The following is a 20,420-nucleotide window of genomic DNA, read 5'->3' as shown; positions in this document are numbered from 1 at the left end:
GCAGTCTGTATTTTTGAACAGTATGATGACAAAGTGTTTGTATATCTTATAAGCTTATGTAGTAGCATATTTGACAAAAACCTAGCTGTATAACAAACATTGGTGTTCCAACATTTAAAATATTCAAATGTTTGGAATCTAATGTATGAGTGGGGTTAGTGATAAGTTGCAGTTAGTGTGTGTGTGTGTGTGTGTGTGTGTGTGTGTGTGTGTGTGTGGAGTATGGAAGGACAAATAGCTTTGTGCACTGCGCATGCAAGTTAACAAAAAGCTTCAAGTAACATTAACGCATACAGCTGTAGCAAACTTTAAACTGACTTAAAATGCATAACTTGCCACTACAATGAAAAATACATGATGCATTAACCACTTGCCTGGCGTGGTGGCATCAGATGCCACCACAGCAAACTAGGCTTTCCCTAATATGGTCGCATCCGATGGAACTATGTCTGAGACACATACTGGTGGCTGCCAAAAGTTAATCTTCCAGCTGCCAGGCTCTGCACCTCCAACCAGCCCCTCAGTTGGCATGGAACCTCTCGGGTGGGAGAGGGGGTACAGAAGGGTGAACCTGGGCTGACTGCATTGCAGCACCCATGCCTCCCCCTGCTGCTAATCTGTCATTATTTGATAATTGGGAACTGCTACCGTGCCTGTAAAATGAGAATTTTTATATTCTTTCGTACAGAATTCACATTTTGGTAACATCACACCAAAACATCACCAGTGGTTTCTGAGAAGCAATTGTTGCTGCTCATCTGTTTGGTAAAGGTTAACACCATTTCCAAACTATTTGAATGTCTATTTTACACTGAGAGAACTTTTACAAATGGAGAACAACAGCTGACAAGCTTTGCAGGTGTGTGTGCCTGAGCAAATACAGCCAAAGATCACACTATGGGCCTGATTCAGACTCGGTCGCAAGCGCTGAGCGCTCGCAACCGTGTCGATGGTGGCCCACAGCGCATGCGCGAGACCCGGCTAGAGACAGGCAATCCGTCGCTCCGGGTCTCGCACCAAAGGGGGCAAGCTGTCGATGCTGAGTGACAGCTCTGGGCCTTGCGATGAACGAGACCCTACCGCAAGGGTCTCGTCGCAAGCCCGATGGTCACGATGGTCTTGACCATCGCGACCATAATCATGGCCGCTCGCTATAGCTGTGGGTGGTCACCTACAGCTATGCGAGCAGCCAAGAGGCCGCTCCAAAAAAAAAAAATAGCCCGGCCCTGATTCAGAGCGAGCGGCTCTGAATCAGGCCCTATGCTCCTGAAAATGTACACCCAGGCTGTATCTGAGGATCTAAAGGCCTCTGCATAGTAAATGTTAAAATTCATGACTTTACTATCTGAAAACTACTGAGTTTGAACATGTATGTCTTTCATGGCTGGTACCCTATAGGCTACATTGCAGTAGCTTTGGTTTGAAAAGTTTCACCCAAATTAAATGCAAGGCTTCTGTGACGGTGTCCTCTGGGCAAGTGAAATACTGTAAATGAGAAGTTGGGTAAATCTAATGCAAAATTCAATATTTGGTGAAAACCAACGCATTACCACAGGAACCTCATATCAACTTTCACGCATGGTAGTAGGGGTAGATGATTTGCGGTCATTTCTCTTTTTTGGCCGGAAGAGACTCAATCATTGAATCCAAAATGAACTCACCTTTATATTAAAGTATTCTAGAAGAAAATGTGAGGCTGTCTTTCTCAAAACTGAAACTTGGCCAAAACATAGTTACAACAGGACAGAGGGATTGATTCAGAGATGGACAGAAATGCAGAGCCTCACACAAGCATCTGTGCAATTTCGTCCATCTAAAATGCTAATGTAGAAGGTGCCGGGAGGAAACAGACACCTTCTTACTGTGATCGAGGTCAAAACGGCTCTGCATGCGAGATTGCAGGACCCGTTCTGCACTTGCACAGAATAGATCTGTCGTATGTGCAGACCACTCACTATCGGAGATGCACGCTAACCATTGGGTTACATCTCTGTATCAGGCTGAGATCTGCAAAACTCCAGCAACCTACAGCTGAAAAGGAAAAGCTGTTATTGAAATGCTGAATCAAAGTCCAGATTTGTTCTCCATAGATCTCCAACATCAGTAAGCTGAAGCAGTGTTGAAGGGTATTTACTCAAATAAGAGACAAACGTGTAAAAGGGTTGGGTACGGGATTCCGACTGTCAGAATCACGACAGTGGCATCCCGGCTATATTTAACCCTAACCCTGTTCCTCCCCCTAACCATAAATCACCCCTTATATAGCCTAACCCTAACTCTCTTGTGTAAGTAGACGCCTCCTGCCGCCTTCTGTGATTTGCTGCTGGATCTGAAAACACAGCATGAGATCACTCTGTGATCGGTCTTCTGAAGTGTTTTTTTATGCTGCCGGGCCAGTGACACTGCATCTGAATACACAGGCACTCATCTCGGCACACCTCAAAAATGGGGCAGACGCCCCCATTTTCAAGAACTCTGTCCATTGCCGCCCAGTCCATAACACCAAACAGCCGCAGCATGCCAATTATCCTGTAGCTTAGGGGGCACTGTAAGCGATCTCACACAATCATAGATGTATGTAAACTATAGGGCTTGTGTACAGCTCTGAATTAGGCCCTTTGTCCTTGGAAAATTAAATTTTCATTGAATGTGTCCAAATAAGGTATTTTATTTCCTTTTATATTGTCTCTAACTGTGAACGGTAAATAATCCCTTTAAAGACACATCTTCCTGTACTCACTGGTGCACCATTCTCCAAAAACAATTAAGGAAAAAGGTGATTATACTGTCCTACTTAATTTTTTTCATGTACATATAACTAAAGAGTTTCATACTCTAAATTCTTCAGACCTACCCCATTCTTTGGTGAGAGCTTGCTATCTAATGCTGGGTACACACTGACAGCTATGTTGGCCGATCAATTGATCGGCCAACATATCGGGTGCCCGTCGGCCAGGGTGTACCAGCGATATGTCTGTGAACGACGTCGATCACAGACATAGCGTCGGCTCTGCTGCACAGCCAATGGCAGATATATCTCTATGGGTGGTCCGCTAACTGTCGGTACACTTGCAGCAGAGGCCAGGAGAGGGGGTCGCATCACAACCCCTGGCCAGCAGGACCCACGGCCAGGAGAAAACATACACACTGAACTACTATCATCTGCAGATATATCTATCAGATGTGTACCCAGCTTAAGGGTAAATCTATGGCAGTCAGTGCAGTTTTACAATGTGTCCTAAATGGGTGGAGATTTGTGATTATGAGGGGAATTCAATATGAAACGTAAACTTCGCTGTCGAAGTTTACGTTTCATATCGGAGCTTTTACCTGGGATAAAGTATCGGGCGCGTGTCCGCTTATCCCCGTATTCAATATGAAACTAACGAAAACGGTAGCCTGCGAAGTGGGATTTGCGTAAAGTTACGACATTTTCCTTAAAAAAATTGTAGGACCCCCCTAAAGTTGTAAAAACATGGGGGATCACTATGGGTACCCCCGTTTTAGCCTGTAATTGAAAGTCGGGGATTTAAATAGCCGCAGCAGGTGTTTTTTCCCGACATTGAAGAAGTGATGCAGAAGAGCACTTAGGTTATTTTTTTCGTTTTTTTAAGTGGTCCCATCAAATTTGGGGTACATGAAAATGGGTACTAGCATATTTTGATGTCCCTAAAGTAAGTTTTTAAAAATTCTGCATTTGTGCACCTGCCGCTATAAATCTATTCTAGAAAACATATGCCGCATACTTGCAGAATAGCCCTGAACCTATTTCCCTATTGTTAAACAATTTTTTCCCATTTTTTTTTTTTCACCCCAATTTTTTAATTAATTTTTTTGGGGTGTCCCTATTTTTTTAAAAACTTTTTTTGACACAGTTCTTTTTTAAATGTCATTCCCAGGGGTGCAGGCTATTTTTTTTAAGCCTGCACCCCTAAACCCCAATTCTGCACTTTTTTTCGACACCTATTCAGTGGTGAAAAGTTATCCCCGTTTTTTATCAAAGACTTTTCGAACCTGCGAAAAATATTTGAAATTGAATACGGTGTAAAACTAAAACTTGCGATAATGACGTCATAGGTGCGATATTAACGCAAAAACTGAGTTTTCGCTCCCATATTGAATACCCCTAAAAGTCTCTATATGCAATGCAGCTTGTGTATATTATGTGTCCAGATTAGAATGGCTGGTTTGACAACCTTATGTATAATGCAAATTCTCTTTCCCTTAAATCAGGGGTCGGGAACCTTTTTTTCTGCCGAGGGCTATTTTGTTATATATAACATTGTTCGCTGGTGCAGGCCATGCCCCCTCCGTGTGATGTCACATAGTGGAGGGGCCACAATCGCCAGTGATTACAGCAATGCCCAGAGCATCCTGAGGATGCTCCGGGGAGCTGTAAGGGCAGCGGTGTGACCATCTGAAGTGCCCTAAGGACGCTCCAGACGGCACTGCTGCATAGATTCTGGCTGCAGTGTGCCATTCTAGGCACCCTGCTACCCAGATGAAGCTAGCAGACAAAAGCTCAGAGGGCCAGACCAAATTATTCTGAGGACCTTATACGGTCCCCGGGCAGGAGGTTCCCCATCCCTGCCTTAAACATAAATGATCTGGACAGATTTTTCAATTGACTAATGACCTAAATCTTCTGAAAATGGCTTAGTAACTTGTGCTACCTTGAGGAGACGCATGAACATTTGGTCTGTAATACATGAATGTAATGAGAAGAAAGGAAAGCATTCCAATTGTAATATCTGTACAAATGCTGATAAAGTGCCACTTGGGTACTGCTGAGAGTAGGAATCCTGGACAAAGTGCCTACATGTGTGGACCCTATCCATACCTTCCTATATTACCCAGTTCAGCAAGCCAATGCTCTTACAATGACTTAGATAGTTATTTGTTAAAAAGATACGCCTTCACAATGAATGTAGCAGTGTCCCCTTCTAGGGAAAGCATTTCCAAATAACATGTACTGCAGTTACTTTATTGTGCCACCTTATCCCAACATTCCAGTGCAAACATGTACTATGTGCATGGACTATACAATCTAAATATCAATCTACAAATTCAGATTGTTTTACAGCACCAGCTTCTGTCCATACTGCTGCTTGATAGTTGTATCTATCTGGAGTGCTAGATTCTTCTGACTCCAGCTAGGGCTATCTGCTTGTGCATCAAGATGGGGAAGAGAGGCAGAACTAGGATGCTCCTCTGATGTCTCTGACAAAACGAAGGATTTAAAAAAAGAATGAGGGACATTAAAATGCATAAATGTGACAAAATATATTATTTGTAGCTAATACAGCATGTTTACTACAGTAATATTAATACAGTTGCACTAGCAGGGGACAGCTTTCTTACATGGCTTAATATAGTCAACATCCTTGGTGCCCAAATAGTGTGGGGAGCATGCAGACCTGGGACTTTTACATGGTGGAGAGTGAGTAGCAGCAGAATATGATGAGATCCAGCAGTGTCTGAGATACTATGTCAGTATTACTTTAGGTCGAAGCTTGAAAATAAAGGGGAGGCTATGACTATTTGGGGAGGTAAAAATTATTAAAACATACACTAAGCAATGTATTAAACAGTCATGTTTTATATATGAAAACATGCAAATAAAGCCTGTTGTGAAATTGTTACAATTAATAAAAACATTTTGTGGTTTTGCTAGTGCTACACACAATTGCTAGAAAAACTGGAGACACCTGTCTAGTAGCACATGGGTCCTCCTTTCAGTTGGATTACAGCAGCAACACAATGGGGGCATGGACTCCACAAACTGTCCGACGTACTGAGTAGATGGTGTACAACATTCCTCCTGAATAGTGTTGCACAATTCTCTGTTCGCCTGTGGTGGAACCCTGCTATTGATGGCATGTTGAACTGCATCCTACATGTGTTCGATTGAGTTAAAATCCAGCGAACAAGGGGGCCAACTCGTGATGCCAAACTCTGAGGAATGCTGAAAGTCTACTCACATCTGAGTGACTGCAGAACATGAAGGGTGTGGTATAAGAGATAGACAAAAAATAGTTAGACAATGTCTAGATCTATCCCAGTTGTTAGACAGTCAGTAGATCGACAGGTACAAAAGGTCGACACACTAAAGGTCGACATGATCAAAAGGTCGACACGGAAATGGTCGACATTTTTTTTTAAATATTTTTTTGGCGTAAATACCATTCGGCCCCTTGCGGGCTCGTGTCGCTCGCCACGCTGCGGGCACGGTGGCTCACTTTGCTCGCCACATGGATTTATTCCCCCTCCATGCCCACTTGGATGGTAGGGAATGACGTTGGACACTGTCTCATCTTAAGTGCCTAACCCTAAAAAAAAAAAGTCGATCATTTTTGTGTCGACCATTTTCATGTTGACCTTTTGACCATGTCGACCATTTGTACCTGTCAACCTTTAGTGTGTCGATCTTTTGTACCTGTCGATCTATAGTATTGACTAACAACTGGGGTCGATCTAGACATTGTCTAACTAATTACTGTCTATCTACAGTCCGGCACCCAACATGAAAGGGTACAAATGATCCATAAGGATGGTAACTTAGTTTCCGCCAGTCAGTGATGCCTACAGCTGTATCAGGGCTCCTAATGCGTGCCAGGTGAAAAGACTCCACAACATAACTGAGCCACTGCCGCCCTGTACTGTCTCTTGTTGGCATGCAGGGTCCATTGCCTTGTAGGGTTTTCTCTACACACTCAATCGCCCATCTGCTCAAAATAGTTTGAAGCTCGACTTGTCGGACCAAGCTACACACTCGCAGTCAGTGTCCAGTGGCGGTGTGCAGAGCCTTGTGCTGTAGGGTCAACAGTGGGACTTGAGTGGGCAGATGGTTCCTGTAATTTATAAAACAAAGGGAACTTTGTACTGTTCGAACAGTGATGTTACTTGTGGCCCAGGGTTTACTGGCCCACAGGGAGTGGGCCCCATCTCCTCCTCTAGGGATCATGTTCCAGACTGTGCAATGAATTGTACACTGTTACTCTATTGGATGGGTCAGTTACCGTGAAGCAGGGCCACTGCAAAACTTCGGTTCTTGGTTTTCTTCTATAGAAACTACACCAATATTTGCCTGATGGTTAGCCAAGCTACTGTGGTGGATGACCACACCAATTTAAGAATGGGCTTCTACTACTGCATTCCCCTGGTGGGCCATTTATACGCCAGTCCGGCACTGTTGTGGCCCCAGCATTAAATGTTGCAGTTACATGCGGCAGTGTCGCACACCAGTCGGATGTTACAATGCATACTAAACTATGCTGTCCACGAATGTCCAGTGTTTCGTCAGCCTCAGCAGTGGTGTTGCACGCTGGGTGTCTTTCCTGATGTGCAGTTATGGTACACCCTTGAAATTATTGCATGTAAAAATCCAAATTTCTTGTCAATTTTTTGAAGATGACCTCTAGCACCTACTATCAAGCTTCATTCAAAGTAGCTTAAATTGTGGTACGCACTGCAAATTATACGAGAACAGATTGCAGATCTATCAGCCTAATATATAGTACTTCACTTGCGGAAGATACCATTTACTGCAGGGGTGTGGGCATGTACTGGGAAGGAAGCAGCTGTCTTGAGTTTTTCTGGCACGTGTGTGTATGCGTAAGTCTGTCTCTTTGAGAGAGGTTTACTAAATGGCGGATTTTCAATGTCGCCAATGATTGACAGCTTTGACTGATGGATTACAAAGGTCAATAATTTTGCCAAATCAGGTGTTTAGCATTAATTACTATTTCTATTTCTAAAATAACTAACAAACCTTGAAATGTCTATCTCTCCGCAATAAATTAAAGTATGTAATGTTAATAAGTCTATGCTAATTAAGGTATATGGTTTATAAAATGGCCAGAAGAAGTAGGTCCCAGGAAACCAAGTTTATAGGCAAGCACATTCTGCTGGGCTTGTGGTGGTCTTGTGGGAGAATGCACCTCTGCGTGCAGTATAGGAGAGGTGCGAGGGACACAAAGTGCTCTAGTGAATGCAGTGTTTAGGGGTAGAACGACGTTACATAGATCTTTTGCATAGAGCACAGGTTCTCAAACTCGGTCCTCAGGACCCCAAACAGTGCATGTTTTCCAGGTCTCCTCACATAATTACAAGTGAAATAATTATCTCCGCCTGTGGATTTTTTAAAATGTGTTGGTGAGTACTGACTACACCTGTGTACCTGCTGGGTGATCTGGAACATGTGACCTGTGTGGGGGTCCTGAGGACCGAGTTTGAGATCCACTGGCATAGAGGTCTTGTCTGTTTTATATTTAAACAGCCCCTCCCCGCCACACACACCCTTTCCCCTCCGGGACTGCTTTAACAATGTTTCTGTAGTGACCCTGACCTGTCTTCCCCATTGCCGTAAACATTCTGGCTGACATTCATCGGATGTTTTTAGATTTATCCACTTTTTACATTTGCCAATAACATTAGATTATACTTCATTTTTTTTGGTTTAGTTAAACAATAGCTCATTCAATTTTAAGTACATCAATTGGTGTTGAGGGATTTTTGAATTGACTGTCATAAAACAACATAATTTGGCTATAGTTATTTGTAATTGGCTGAATATTGATTTCACACCCAGTAGCTATTTATAACACATTTCCATTTGTCGCAACATCTAAATGATTATTATATTACATGTCTCTGTCATTGCTGTCATCCTGACTCTTAAGGGGTATATTTACTAAGGTGTGGGCAGTGGCGGTTCTAGGGACGGGCTAACAGTCCCGGTCCCCCCCCCCCCAGCGCTAGCCGCCATAGGGAGGCTCCATTTGCCGGGCGCCTGCTGATATTTGTTATCAGCAGGCACCCGGCTCCCTCCCTGCAGCAGCAGCCGAAAGCTATGGGAGGGACGTCATGACTTCTCTCCCATAGATCCGTGGAGCCGGAGCTAACTCCTGAGCTCCGGCTCCAGCAGAGAGCACTATGAGAGGGACGTCATGACGTCTCTCCCATAGATCCATGGTGGAGCCGCGGTCGGACCGGATAGCAGCGGATGCAGGAGCGGGGCCTAAGGGTAAGTATTGTGTTTTTGTATTTTAATTGTATTTTTTTTTCCAGAAGGGAGGCCTGGGGGCATGGCTATAGGGGGGCATTACTACTGGAAACATGGCTATAGGGGGCATTACTACTGGAGGCACTACTATAGGGGGCATGGCTATAGGGGGGCATTACTACTGGTGGCACTACTATAGGGGGCATTACAACTGTGGGCCCTACTATAGGGGGCATTACTACTTGGGCACTACTATAAGGGGCATTACCTCTGCAGGCACTACTAATCAGGGCACTGCATGGGGGGCACCACTGCTGTGAGCATTGTATTAGGGGCACTACTACTGTGAGCATTGTATTAAGGGCACTACTACTGTGGGCCTTGTGTATAAGGGGCACCACTGTGTGTCATAACATGAATAAGGGACGTAATTTGAATTGGGGATACTGTATTATAAAGGTAATTTCTGTGTGTGGCACAATGTATTATACAGGGCATTACTGCCTGTGGCATGTATTATACAGGTTCTTACTGCATATGGCATAATGTGTTATACAGGGCATTACTGCGTGTGGCATAATGTGTTGTACAGGGCATTACTGCGTGTGGCATAATGTGTTGTACAGGGCATTACTGCATATGGCATAATGTGTTATAAAGGCCATTACTGCATGTGGCATAATGTGTTATACAGGGCATTACTGCGTGTGACATAATGTGTTATACAGGGCATTACTGCGTGTGGCATAATGTGTTCTACAGGGCATTACTGCCACATGGCAATTATTCACAAAAACAAGTAGAAAGAAAACTGATTGGCGCAATAACTGCCGCACAACAAAACTCCAAAGGATTCCTTATAAGCCTTTACAACCAATTACAATTACAATCCTTCCTCAAAAGCAACACACACGTTTTAGAATGCTGTCCTACCTGGGGGCTCAAACTTATCACCTCTCACGTGGCAGTCAGACACCTTACACCTGGAGCTTCTGAGGAAGGATTGTAATCCGAAACGTGTTAAGCTTGGTGGAAGAGTGGAAGGGACATGGATCTGTGGACTCAAAGAGTAAAGGACTATCCAAGGATTGGGTTGGGTGTCCGGAACCCCCATCTTTGCATTTGTTTCCATCTTCTGGTACCAGTATCCATGTGAATCCCTACATTGTATCAACTTGGCGATGCTATATGTTTGTTTATTTTTATAACCATGTGAGTGTAATAAAAGCTTGTTTTTTAATCTGTATTGCCTATGGAGTTACACTATATATATTTTCTTGTTCCCTTTGAGGAAAGAAAAAGGTATATTGAAGGATAAAGGGGACAAAGAAAAAATACTAATTGATGGACTCTGAAAGAAAACATGTATTGAGAAAGTAAGAGACCGTACTTCATCCATCTCTTGTTTGAACTACTAACAGCGCCTATTCAGAACTCTTTTTTTTTTTTTATTGACATGGCAATTATTCGCCACGAGGGGAGAGCTTGTGGGAAGCCCAGCACCTTCATAAGTGCTTGGCACGCCCCACAGTGTGATGAATTGGGGGTGTTCCGCAAGGGGGAGGGGGGTGCGGGCAACTGTGAACTTTAGCCCTGAGCGCCACAATGTCTAGAACCGGCCCTGGGTGCGGGTGTTTAAAAGTGGAGATGTTGCCCGTAGCAACCAATCAGATTCTACTTAGATTGATCTAGCACCTTCTAGAAGATAATAGCTAGGACCTGATTGGTTGCTATGGGCAACATCTCCACTTCTAAAAATTTAGTAAATATAACATTAAGTTCCTCCATATACCTCTAACTACAACATCAGTTCATAAATAGGATACCTGAGTTGCATCCAGTTGGCTTGGCACTCTGAGGGGGATGGGGCAGAGTCCTGATATCCCATGAGGCCAGAGAGGTTTCAGATGCCTGAGAAATTTTCGCACAGGTTTTGGAATCCCCTTTGGAATTTAAATAAAGGTAATTATGAAAAATGTAAAATTGGTAATACAACTATCTATATGACCAGGAGTTTTGCTCCACCATATTGATCCTCTCTGATCTATTATAAGGAATGACTATATTACTCTCTATTGATATGCACCACAGTACAGTAAATCATTCCCTTCTTTATCACCATGTGTTTGCTGGGGTTATTTGTTAAGAAATGTTATATTTTTCCTTATTGCAAACCAATGAAAAGAATACAAACAAAAGTAATTTCAGGAAAACATCCGTATAAAAACCCTATTTCTCCTTCATCCACCAGGGGACACTGGAGCCTCAGTACAATGGGGTATAGGAGTGTGTTAACCGGGAGCTGGCACCTTTAAATAAAAATCTACTGGTAGCTAGCTCCTCCCCCTCTATGCCCCCCCAGGTCAGTCTAAAAAATGTGCCCTGGGAGCTGGACGTAAGCCTCCTTAGGGCTCCGGAAATATACTCTACAGCATGAGGACAGACAGGCAGCCTACTGCCCCTGCCTGTCTGCGCCGAGGGAGCTGCCAGGGAGATCCTCACCGCTGCTGCATGCGGTTGGCGCTGAGGTCTCCTGCTACAGAGACCTCAGTCTCTAGGGTACCCAAAGACGCACTACATGCAGTGCACGTCGCGGGACCCAGTAGAATATGCCCGCCGCCGGCAGCACAGGCAGGGTTAAGGTTAGTGTTCCCTGGCTCCCTGGTTAGCAGAGGAGCCAGGACATGTATTTCGGCGGGCATTCACAGTGCGCTCCGCTAGCGCTGAGAGCTCTATAGCGGGGGGGCGGAGCCTAAGTTTCCCTTCTGCTCCTGCCTCCCAGCAGCCTCAGCGCTTCCAGAAGGTCGCTGGTGGCCATTTTACACGCACTACAGGGTGGAGAGAGCTGTGCAGGAGTCAGGCTAGTGCTCTGTGTATCAGCACTTGCATTTTTTATTCTTGTTATCAGCACTCTTCTGTTAGCGCTGCAAGCATTATAGTTTATCTCCCTCTGTGCCCCTTTCAGGTCTCTGTGTGGTGTGATTGAAAAATCTGTTAATGCATTACTGTCCTTTTCTCTGTGTGTGTGGGTGTGGTGTCTGTAACAGACATGTCTACCAAGGGGTCTAAAGCTGCACAAAAGTCTTTTTCATGCCAGACTTGTGGTGAAAAATTCACACAGGGACAATCTAATGATTCCTTACTGTGTGATAAATGTGTGTCTTTACCTCAAGATACTAATCTTGAAGTCTAGCCTAGGTGGTCTGAACAATTGACTGCAGTTATATCAAATCTGTCATCAGAGCTGGAACCCGCTCGTAAGGACAGGGAGAGGCTGAGACAAACAGCAGCTGAACCAGATTGGGCTCGCTCTCTGGCCAGATCTGTTGAGGGACTAAAAGCAATGTCCCAGGCCCCACCTGCTTCTTCTTCTCCTGCTCAAGTCCTTAGTAAGAGATTGATTCATAATCCCTTACACTGGGATGAGTCAGATGAGGAGTTGCAGGACACTGAAGAGGGCGAGGTTCAGGAAGAGGAAATTTACATTCCTGAAGACCCCAAACCTGCATCTCAGGGCGTGGATGCTTTAATTTCAGCAATACGCCAGGTGTTGCATGTAGAGGATTTAGAGGTTACTGAAAAACCATCTATTTTCGGTAAAAGATTTAAACAGTCTGTTACCTTTCCAGCATCAGAAGAGCTGGATGAGATTCTTTTTTCCGCATGGAAACACCAAGACAAAAAATTTAAAATCTCTAAGAAATATCTGTCTTATTACCCTTTCCCACCTGACAGTAGGAGATTATGTGAAACTCCTCCAGCTGTGGACCCGTCAGTAGCCCGTCTTTCCAAGAAAACGGTGCTTCCGGTGCCTGGCGCGGTTTTCCTAAAGGAAACCTCGGATAGGAAGATGGAACACACATTGAAATCCTTGTATACAGTTGCAGGGGTTTTGATGCGTCCAGCACTAGTTAGTTGCTGGGTAAATAAGGCCATTGAAGCCTGGGCGCTGCAGCTGGCTGAGGGGATTAAGACAGGTACGCAAACTGACGACTTAATTCAGTTAGCCGAACAGATCGCAGAGTCGGCTGCTTTCCTCGGAGAAGCGTCTAAGGACATTTGTAATCTATCCGCCTGATCTTCATCATTAGCTATATTTGCTAGAAGGGCTCTGTGGCTGCGTCAATGGCAGGCAGATGCAGTCCAAGAGAGCGGTAGAGGCCCTTCCCTTTACTTCCATACTTAGTTCCATACTTAGACGATCTATTGATAAAGGCCTCTTCGGAAGCTCGGCTGTTAAGGGACATTCGCTTAACTCAGAGCACCCTCCTGCAACACGGTTGGATACTAAATTTCAAAAAGTCCTCCCTGATCCCCACACAGCGTTTACTATTCCTGGGAATGATACTGGACACAGTGCAGCAAAGAGTTTTCCTGCCTCAAGACAAAGCTGCCTCCATTCAGCATATGGTGCAACTGGTCTTACAACATCGCCAAGTGTCTGTGCATCTCTGTATCTGCCTTCTGGGGAAGATGGTGGCGGCCTTCAAGGCGATTGAGTATGCAAGATTTCATGCCCGTCCTTTTCAACTGGATCTCCTCTCCCAGTGGTCAGGATCCCACCTTTTTCTCCATCAGAGAGTTCTCCTGGCACCTCAGACTCGAACATCTCTCATTTGGTGGCTGAACCCTTCCCACCTGCTGGCAGGGAAAAGGTTTGCGGTGTGGGATTGGACCCTCCTCACCACGGACGCAAGTCTGAAGAGCTGGGGAGCAGAGACTCTGGGAAAGCATTTTCAGGGGCACTGGACACAGCAGGAAGCCAGATTGCCCATAAATATCCTAGAGTTGAGAGCGGTATTTTATGCTCTCCAGCTGGCGCATCCGCTGCTGGAGGGGCAGGCAAGCAGAGTGCAGTCGGACAACGCCACTGCAGTGGCGTATATAAACAGGCAGGGCAGCACAAAAAGCAGAGCCGCCATGAGGGAGGTAACCAGGATTCTGCTTTGAGCAGAGGAATTCGCAGTAGCGATTTCGGCGATCTTCATCCCAGGTGTAGAAAACTGGGAGGCCGACTACCTCAGTCGGCAGGATGTTCATCCAGGGGAATGGTCTCTCAATCCTCAGGTGTTCCAGCAACTAACTCTAAGGTGGGGCTGTCCTCAAGCCGACCTTATGGCATCAAGGTTAAAACCACCAACTACCAGTTTACTACTCCAGAACAAGGGATCCACGGGCAGCTGCAGTAGACGCACTGTCGGCTCTGTGGAAGTTTCATTACATTTACCTATTCCCTCCGTTTCCGCTCATTCCGCGCCTGCTTCAAAGAATCAAGCGGGAAGGGATCAAGGTGCTTCTGATAGCACCAGATTGGCCCAGACGAGCATGGTACTCCCAGATACAGAATCTGTTAATAGACGAGCCGTGGCCACTGCCTCTTCAGGACGACCTCCTTCATCAGGGCCCATTTGTTTATCGCGACTTAAGGCGGCTTCGTTTGACGGCCTGGCTATTGAAAGGGCCAACCTCAGAAAGAAGGGTATTCCGTCTAGTGTCATTCCCACAATGATTCGGGCTAGGAAAGAAGTCACTTCTCAACATTACTACCGCATATGGAAGACATATGTGGCTTGGTGTGAGAGACGTAATTCTCCTCCTTCAGTCTTTAAGGTATCACGTCTCCTTCTTTTTCTTCAGGCTGGTCTCACAGCAGGCCTTCGTCTAGGTTCATTAAAAGTACAGGTATCCGCATTGTCCATTTTCTTTCAGAGGAAATTGGCTTTGCTTCTGGATATAGAGACTTTTCTCCAGGGAGTTGTGAGGATTCAACCCCCCTTTGTGCCTCCCACAGCACCATGGGATTTGGATTTGGCCTTCCTCCAGTCTGATACTTTTGAGCCATTACAGAGAGTGGAGATAAAGTACTTACCCTGGAAGGTGGTTCTGTTGGTGGCTCTCGCTTTGGCAAGGCGTGTGTCAGAACTCAGGGCCTCATTCAGAGGCGGTCGGAGGATGCAAGCGGTCGCTCAGAAACTGGGCGGCCACTTGCATCCTGACCGCCCGCCTCTGTTGCGGTCGTTAACCCACAGCCTAACACCCACAGCTCTAACGACCGCTCCGGTGATGGTCGCGATGGTCAGAGACCATCGGGGCTTACGACGAGACCCTAGGGTAGGGTCTCACTTGACGTAAGCCCGGGAGAGCTTCTGGCTCTGTCTGAGCCGGAAGCTCTCCACTGGCCGCCCCCAAACGGTAGGCGTTCCCGTTTGGGCTGCCACCCCCCGGTCCGCCTTCCAAACGGGGCGAACTTTGGATCGAGACCCGCTACGACCGGCGCTGTCGGTCGTAGCGGGTCTCACGCATGCGCACGCCGCCGCCGTCGTGCGTATGCTCTGTGGGGGGCCATCGACCCGGTCTGAGTGCATCGGCGCTAACGACCGGGTCTGAATGACCCCCTCAGTGCTTTATCCTGCCGCCCTCATCTTATTTTCCATGAGAATAGGGCGGAGCTGCGTACTCAAAGGGCTTTTCTTCCCAAAGTGGTGACGGCTTTTCATATAAACCAGCCTATCGTGGTTCTGGTGTTTTAAGGATGACTCTTCCAATTCAAAATCCTTGGATGTAGTCAGAGCACTCCGGATTTACATTGAAAGGACTGCCTCCCTCCGTAAATCGGATGCTTTGTTTATTCGGTTTGATGTGGCCCGTCCAGGTTGGCCTGCCTCCAAACAGAGCATTTCTAGATGGATTCGCTTCACTATCAGGCAAGCATATGTGGTGGCTTTCAAACAACCACCGGGTCCTATTACGGCGCATTCTACGCGCTCGGTAGGTCCTTCATGGACGGCTGCTCGTGGGGTTTCCTTAAACCAACTTTGTAGCTGGTTTAAGGAAACCAGCATTTTTGCGCGCAATAGACACGCACTTTTGCGTATGCAGCTAAGGGTAAGTCATACGGTTGTGTAGTAGTCGCATTATTGTGTATGTGACTAGTCGCACAATAGCGTATACATAGTTACGGTTGTGCTGCCACGTGTTTGAACAAAGCCGTTGAGGTTTACATTTTTCAATTGTTGCCAATAACTGGGTTAACGTGTATTTTTCTGCGCAGGAAAAAAGTGTGTAACTGTGAGTGTTCGTTTAGGGCGTAACTCGGGACCTAAATGTTAAGGGTATCGTAGGACCCTTAAGTGCTAGGCGCAGTGAGGTGGCCTAGTGATTCGGTAGCAGCATACCGTTTACTTTTCCACAGAGCAGGTGTATGGTTTGTTATTTTTGTTAGGGTTCGGCCCCCAGCGTGATTATAGCGTTCAGTAATCAATGTGTGTGATCTGTTAGGCTTATTTGAACACTGTGACCGGACGCCTTTCGCCTAGGCCGGCCCTGGTCACGGGTTAGCGTTTTCGGACTCACAGTCAGTGACCACCTGTCACTGACTCCGCCCACTGCGCCGTGGGCGTGTAACGATGCTGCCACCACCAAACTCTACCATCGGCGTTTGGAACCGCTTTTTACTTTCATCCTTTGATTCATATATCACACCGTGACAAAATATCTATGTAGGATGACCAGAAATAATATTCGCTTTGGTCTTCCTGCAATAATCATGAAAAAACAAACACTTCTAAGCTCTTAAGGTGCATACACACAACGATTTTTTGAATGATTATCGCTAAACGATATCGTTTAACGATAATCGTTTGAAAAAATCGTTCACTTTCTGAGTCAAACGATGAAAGATTATTGTTCATGCGCGTTCACGTTTGTAGTTTGTAGTTCAGTCAGACTTGTCAACTCAACGATTTTCATTAAGCTAATATGCAAAAATAATTTGTAGTTCATAAAAATCGTTCATTACATTTAAATGAACATAGTAAATGAACAACTTTAGTAAACGATTTTAGTTCATTTTTTCAAGGTAGAAAATCGTTTACTAAAATCGTTCATTAACTCAATCGTTGTGTAACTTTGCTTGGTATCGTATACAGACAGAGTCTCCCTAGCCCGCATTTCAAAGGAAAGGCTTCTTCAGTCAACACCCAACCCTCCACTGCCAGGCTAGGGTAATTACCATATCCATCCCTAGGTGAGGATGTCTAACGAGCAGTTTGTCTCCAAAGGTCAAGACATGTTACATTTCTATAAGTGCATTTAAACCCATATTACATACAAAAAAATGTTCAAACATGTCATAGACTATACTACTACACTTTATACACCAATGCATTGCAGATGCAGCGCTCTACCGGACCATATGTGTATATTAATACAGGTTACTATGAACCATGTGCAGTGTGCTTTTAAACTGTCCACTTTAACTGTTTCAGCGCTGGTTGCAGTGGGAGCTGGCTCTCCCTGTCCCGCACTCCCCCAGTGCAGCGGGTCCAGGCCGCGTCATATAGAACACTAAAAGCACACTTATTAACACTCAGCGCCTAGCCCAGAGTATACATTTACAATGGGTGCCTGGCGCCTTTTTGTCCTTTTTAAAAATGGCGGCACAGCACGGGAGTTAACCCCTTCAGTGCTGTGGCAGCCATTAACCCCGTGTGGCCTGCCTCCAGCCACACTCACTATAATTGAACCGCATAATCATGGCTAGATTGTGATTGTGAGCTGGTGGGAGGGTGGACGAAATCAACTGGAACACAAAGGGTACTTTGCTACCCCCTAGCAGTTGAAACGTAGTCAAAAAGGGATTTTATTGTATGGGAGCATCTTCCTTCCATAGGTGAGTGAAAGCATCTAGAGGGTTCGGTGGATACACCCTTTTTCCAAGGCGTCCACAGGTAAGTGAAAGTATCTTGACTGTCTTTCACCAGTTTAAATCATTATTGAAAAACGTAGGAGTTGTCTCAAGATGAGAGCCATGCAAACAATAGAGATGTTAGACAATGATGTGATGCTAATGGAAGCGCCGCTTGGATCGGCCCATCGTATTATGCATACAAACTACTGTACTTATGCAATAAGGTATTGTGATGTATGGGTTAAGATAACGATGAAGAGTGTTAGACCGTTTCCCAGAATTGGTAGTTTTGATAAAGATGTATTGAATAATGTCCGGGACCACATCAGTCTGATGCGGTCTCAAGGTAAGAAGGTAAAATATTATGAATGTTTAAAATAGTGGCAGCATGAAGGGGATGCATGGCTTAAAAATGTGCAAGCGACACAAACTAGCGTCGCGAACGCATTGCCAGAAAATACACCCGCAGTGCTGGATTGCAATGCGTACGAGCCGCAAAATAGTGCGTATGTGCAGCAAGGTAGCATTGCGGAAGGTATTGCCAGCAGTTCCCGTGCACCACCACCACCTTATGTGGATGGGGGTGCAAGTACAGTTATCGAAAAAAAAACATAAAAATTTAACAAGCAGTTTGTACCCTCTCTTAAGCAACCATAAAGAAAATGTTCATAATGTGGATGATGAGCCTATTGTAATGTCTGCCGTTTCCCATGCTGTACCATGACAATCACGAGTGGTGCCGCCATCTCCATCGGTAACAGCAAGGGAAGTGCTAACACCCTCTGCACCTGTAGAGGAAGTTGTTAATACCAACAGCAACAGATTAAACCCCCAGCCAGGTAACAAGGTCAAGGGTAGCAGCGCTGCCGGTCTGCATCCCATTCGGACAATAACTGTTCCGAATGGAAATGCAGATGCGAACGGTGTAGTGCCCGCGAGGGAAGTGGTAATGCATTGTCCTTGGACAAGGGCAGAACTAAATTCCATCATAAATGATTTCCCCGATCCCAAAAAGGAACTAGCCAAATGTCAAAGATTTTTGAGGAATTTGGGTAGTTCTCATGAGCCAACTAATAAAGATTGGCGAGTGGTGTTAAGGGCCTATCTACCACGCAATATAGACGTGACAAAATTTATCACAGATTGTGTATTGGATGGTGACGTTCCCTTAACAGACCAAGTAAATCAAGGTAACATTTCCCGCATTGTAATTCAATTGGGTATATATTTTCCAGTAGTAGTTAACTGGAACAAAATTTTCACCATAAAGCAAAAAGAGAGTGAATCTGCAGAAGATTATTGCGACCGGGCTCTGCAGGCTATCACCCAGTACACTGGGTTAGAGGATATTAAAGATAGCACTCACCACAGGGGAATGATAGTCACGGTACTCATGGACGGTCTTAAAGAGAACCTAAAGACCCGGGTTCAGACCTCGCAGCCTGGCTGGAGGGTAGTCACAATAGACACCCTCATAGAATCTGCCATAGAACATGATAAAAACATCTCAAAGAAGAGAGAGACCCAGAGCGAAAAGTTAATGGCTGTCAGTATCCAGGCTCTGGAAGGAATGACGGTAACATCACAGCCAGCAGACACATCTGCACCCACACTCACACCTGAACAGCTACACGCTCTCACTAATCCCATGCAACAGCAAACACAGCCCTATCCCACATACCCTACACAACCACAGTCCCATACTACCCACAAACTTCATGCCCCCCACAATACCCATATCCTCCATATCCCTACCCATATCCACCACCTTTCCCCCCTGCTCAAATCTTACAACAATCGGTGTCTTAATCTGATCCACGAGCATGTTTTAATTGTAAACAATTAGGACATTTTAAATAGAAACTGTCTGGTAAAAAGGGTAGGACCCCCAAACTAGAGAGTACCTGGATATCCCCATAAAGGATATGCACAGAAGCCAGCAAATGTCCAACAGGACCAGCTCCAACAATTGTGGCCGTTAATGCATTATTGTAGAGTGATAGCCAACGCTAGGGGTCAAGTCATACCTGTAGTCTACAGATAGTCAGGTTAACGGGAAGTACTAGGGAAGAACCGGTCATGATGGTTGATGTAGCTGGTACTAAATATCCTTTTCTTGTAGACACAGGGGCGACCAGGTCAGTGATAAAATCTCCCGTTAATTTACAGGTGACCAACGAGACAGTACCAACAATGGGTGTAACAGGTAAAGTGCAACATTATCCTTTAACAAAGTCCACAGAGGTTACTATCGGGCAGTTGCATACCAGGCATTCTTTTCTCCTAGCTGCTGCGGCTCCTACTAACCTACTGGGCAGAGACTTGTTATGTAAGATGGGATGTGTTATATATTGCACCCCTGATGGTGTATTTTCAGATATCCCAGAGAGAATGGTATACGAGGTGCGGGATATGTTGGACACTCCTCAAAGGATAATGTATCACTCTACAGTTTTAAATGAAACTCCATCACAGGTAGATGAAATGTTGTCCCTAATTCCAGATTCCCTTTGGACTAAAGATGGACAGGACACTGGATTAATGGCAAACGTAAGCCCGTAATGGTAAATTTAAAAAGCGGTAGGCAAGCTCCAAAAATTCCCCAGTACCCACTAAAACAGGAGGTAGAATTAGGGGTTTTTCCAATAATTGAGCGATTATTGCAACAGGGAATTTTAGTTTGTACAGCAAGTGTAGCCAACAGTCCCATCTTTCCAGTGAAGAAGA

At 45.3% G+C, this 20,420-nt stretch overlaps 1 protein-coding gene across 1 annotated transcript in view; it reads right to left on the bottom strand.

Annotated features, from left to right (window-relative positions):
* Nucleotides 1-5,077: 5,077 nt before the first annotated feature.
* The window catches only part of QRICH2 (glutamine rich 2), a 119,704-nt gene continuing 104,361 nt past the window's right edge, over nucleotides 5,078-20,420 (bottom strand). Inside the window, exons 15-16 of the mRNA XM_088482743.1 lie at nucleotides 10,831-10,947; nucleotides 5,078-5,220 (exon numbers count right to left, since the gene is read on the bottom strand). Of these exons, the coding sequence (XP_088338869.1) occupies nucleotides 5,078-5,220; nucleotides 10,831-10,947 (260 nt within the window). The remainder of the gene's footprint in view (nucleotides 5,221-10,830; nucleotides 10,948-20,420) is intronic.

Source organism: Taudactylus pleione, unplaced genomic scaffold (assembly GCF_031769625.1).
Source record: "Taudactylus pleione unplaced genomic scaffold, aTauple2 ptg000290l, whole genome shotgun sequence".
Classification (NCBI taxonomy): domain Eukaryota; kingdom Metazoa; phylum Chordata; class Amphibia; order Anura; family Myobatrachidae; genus Taudactylus; species Taudactylus pleione.
This window is presented reverse-complemented; position numbering and strand designations above follow the sequence as displayed.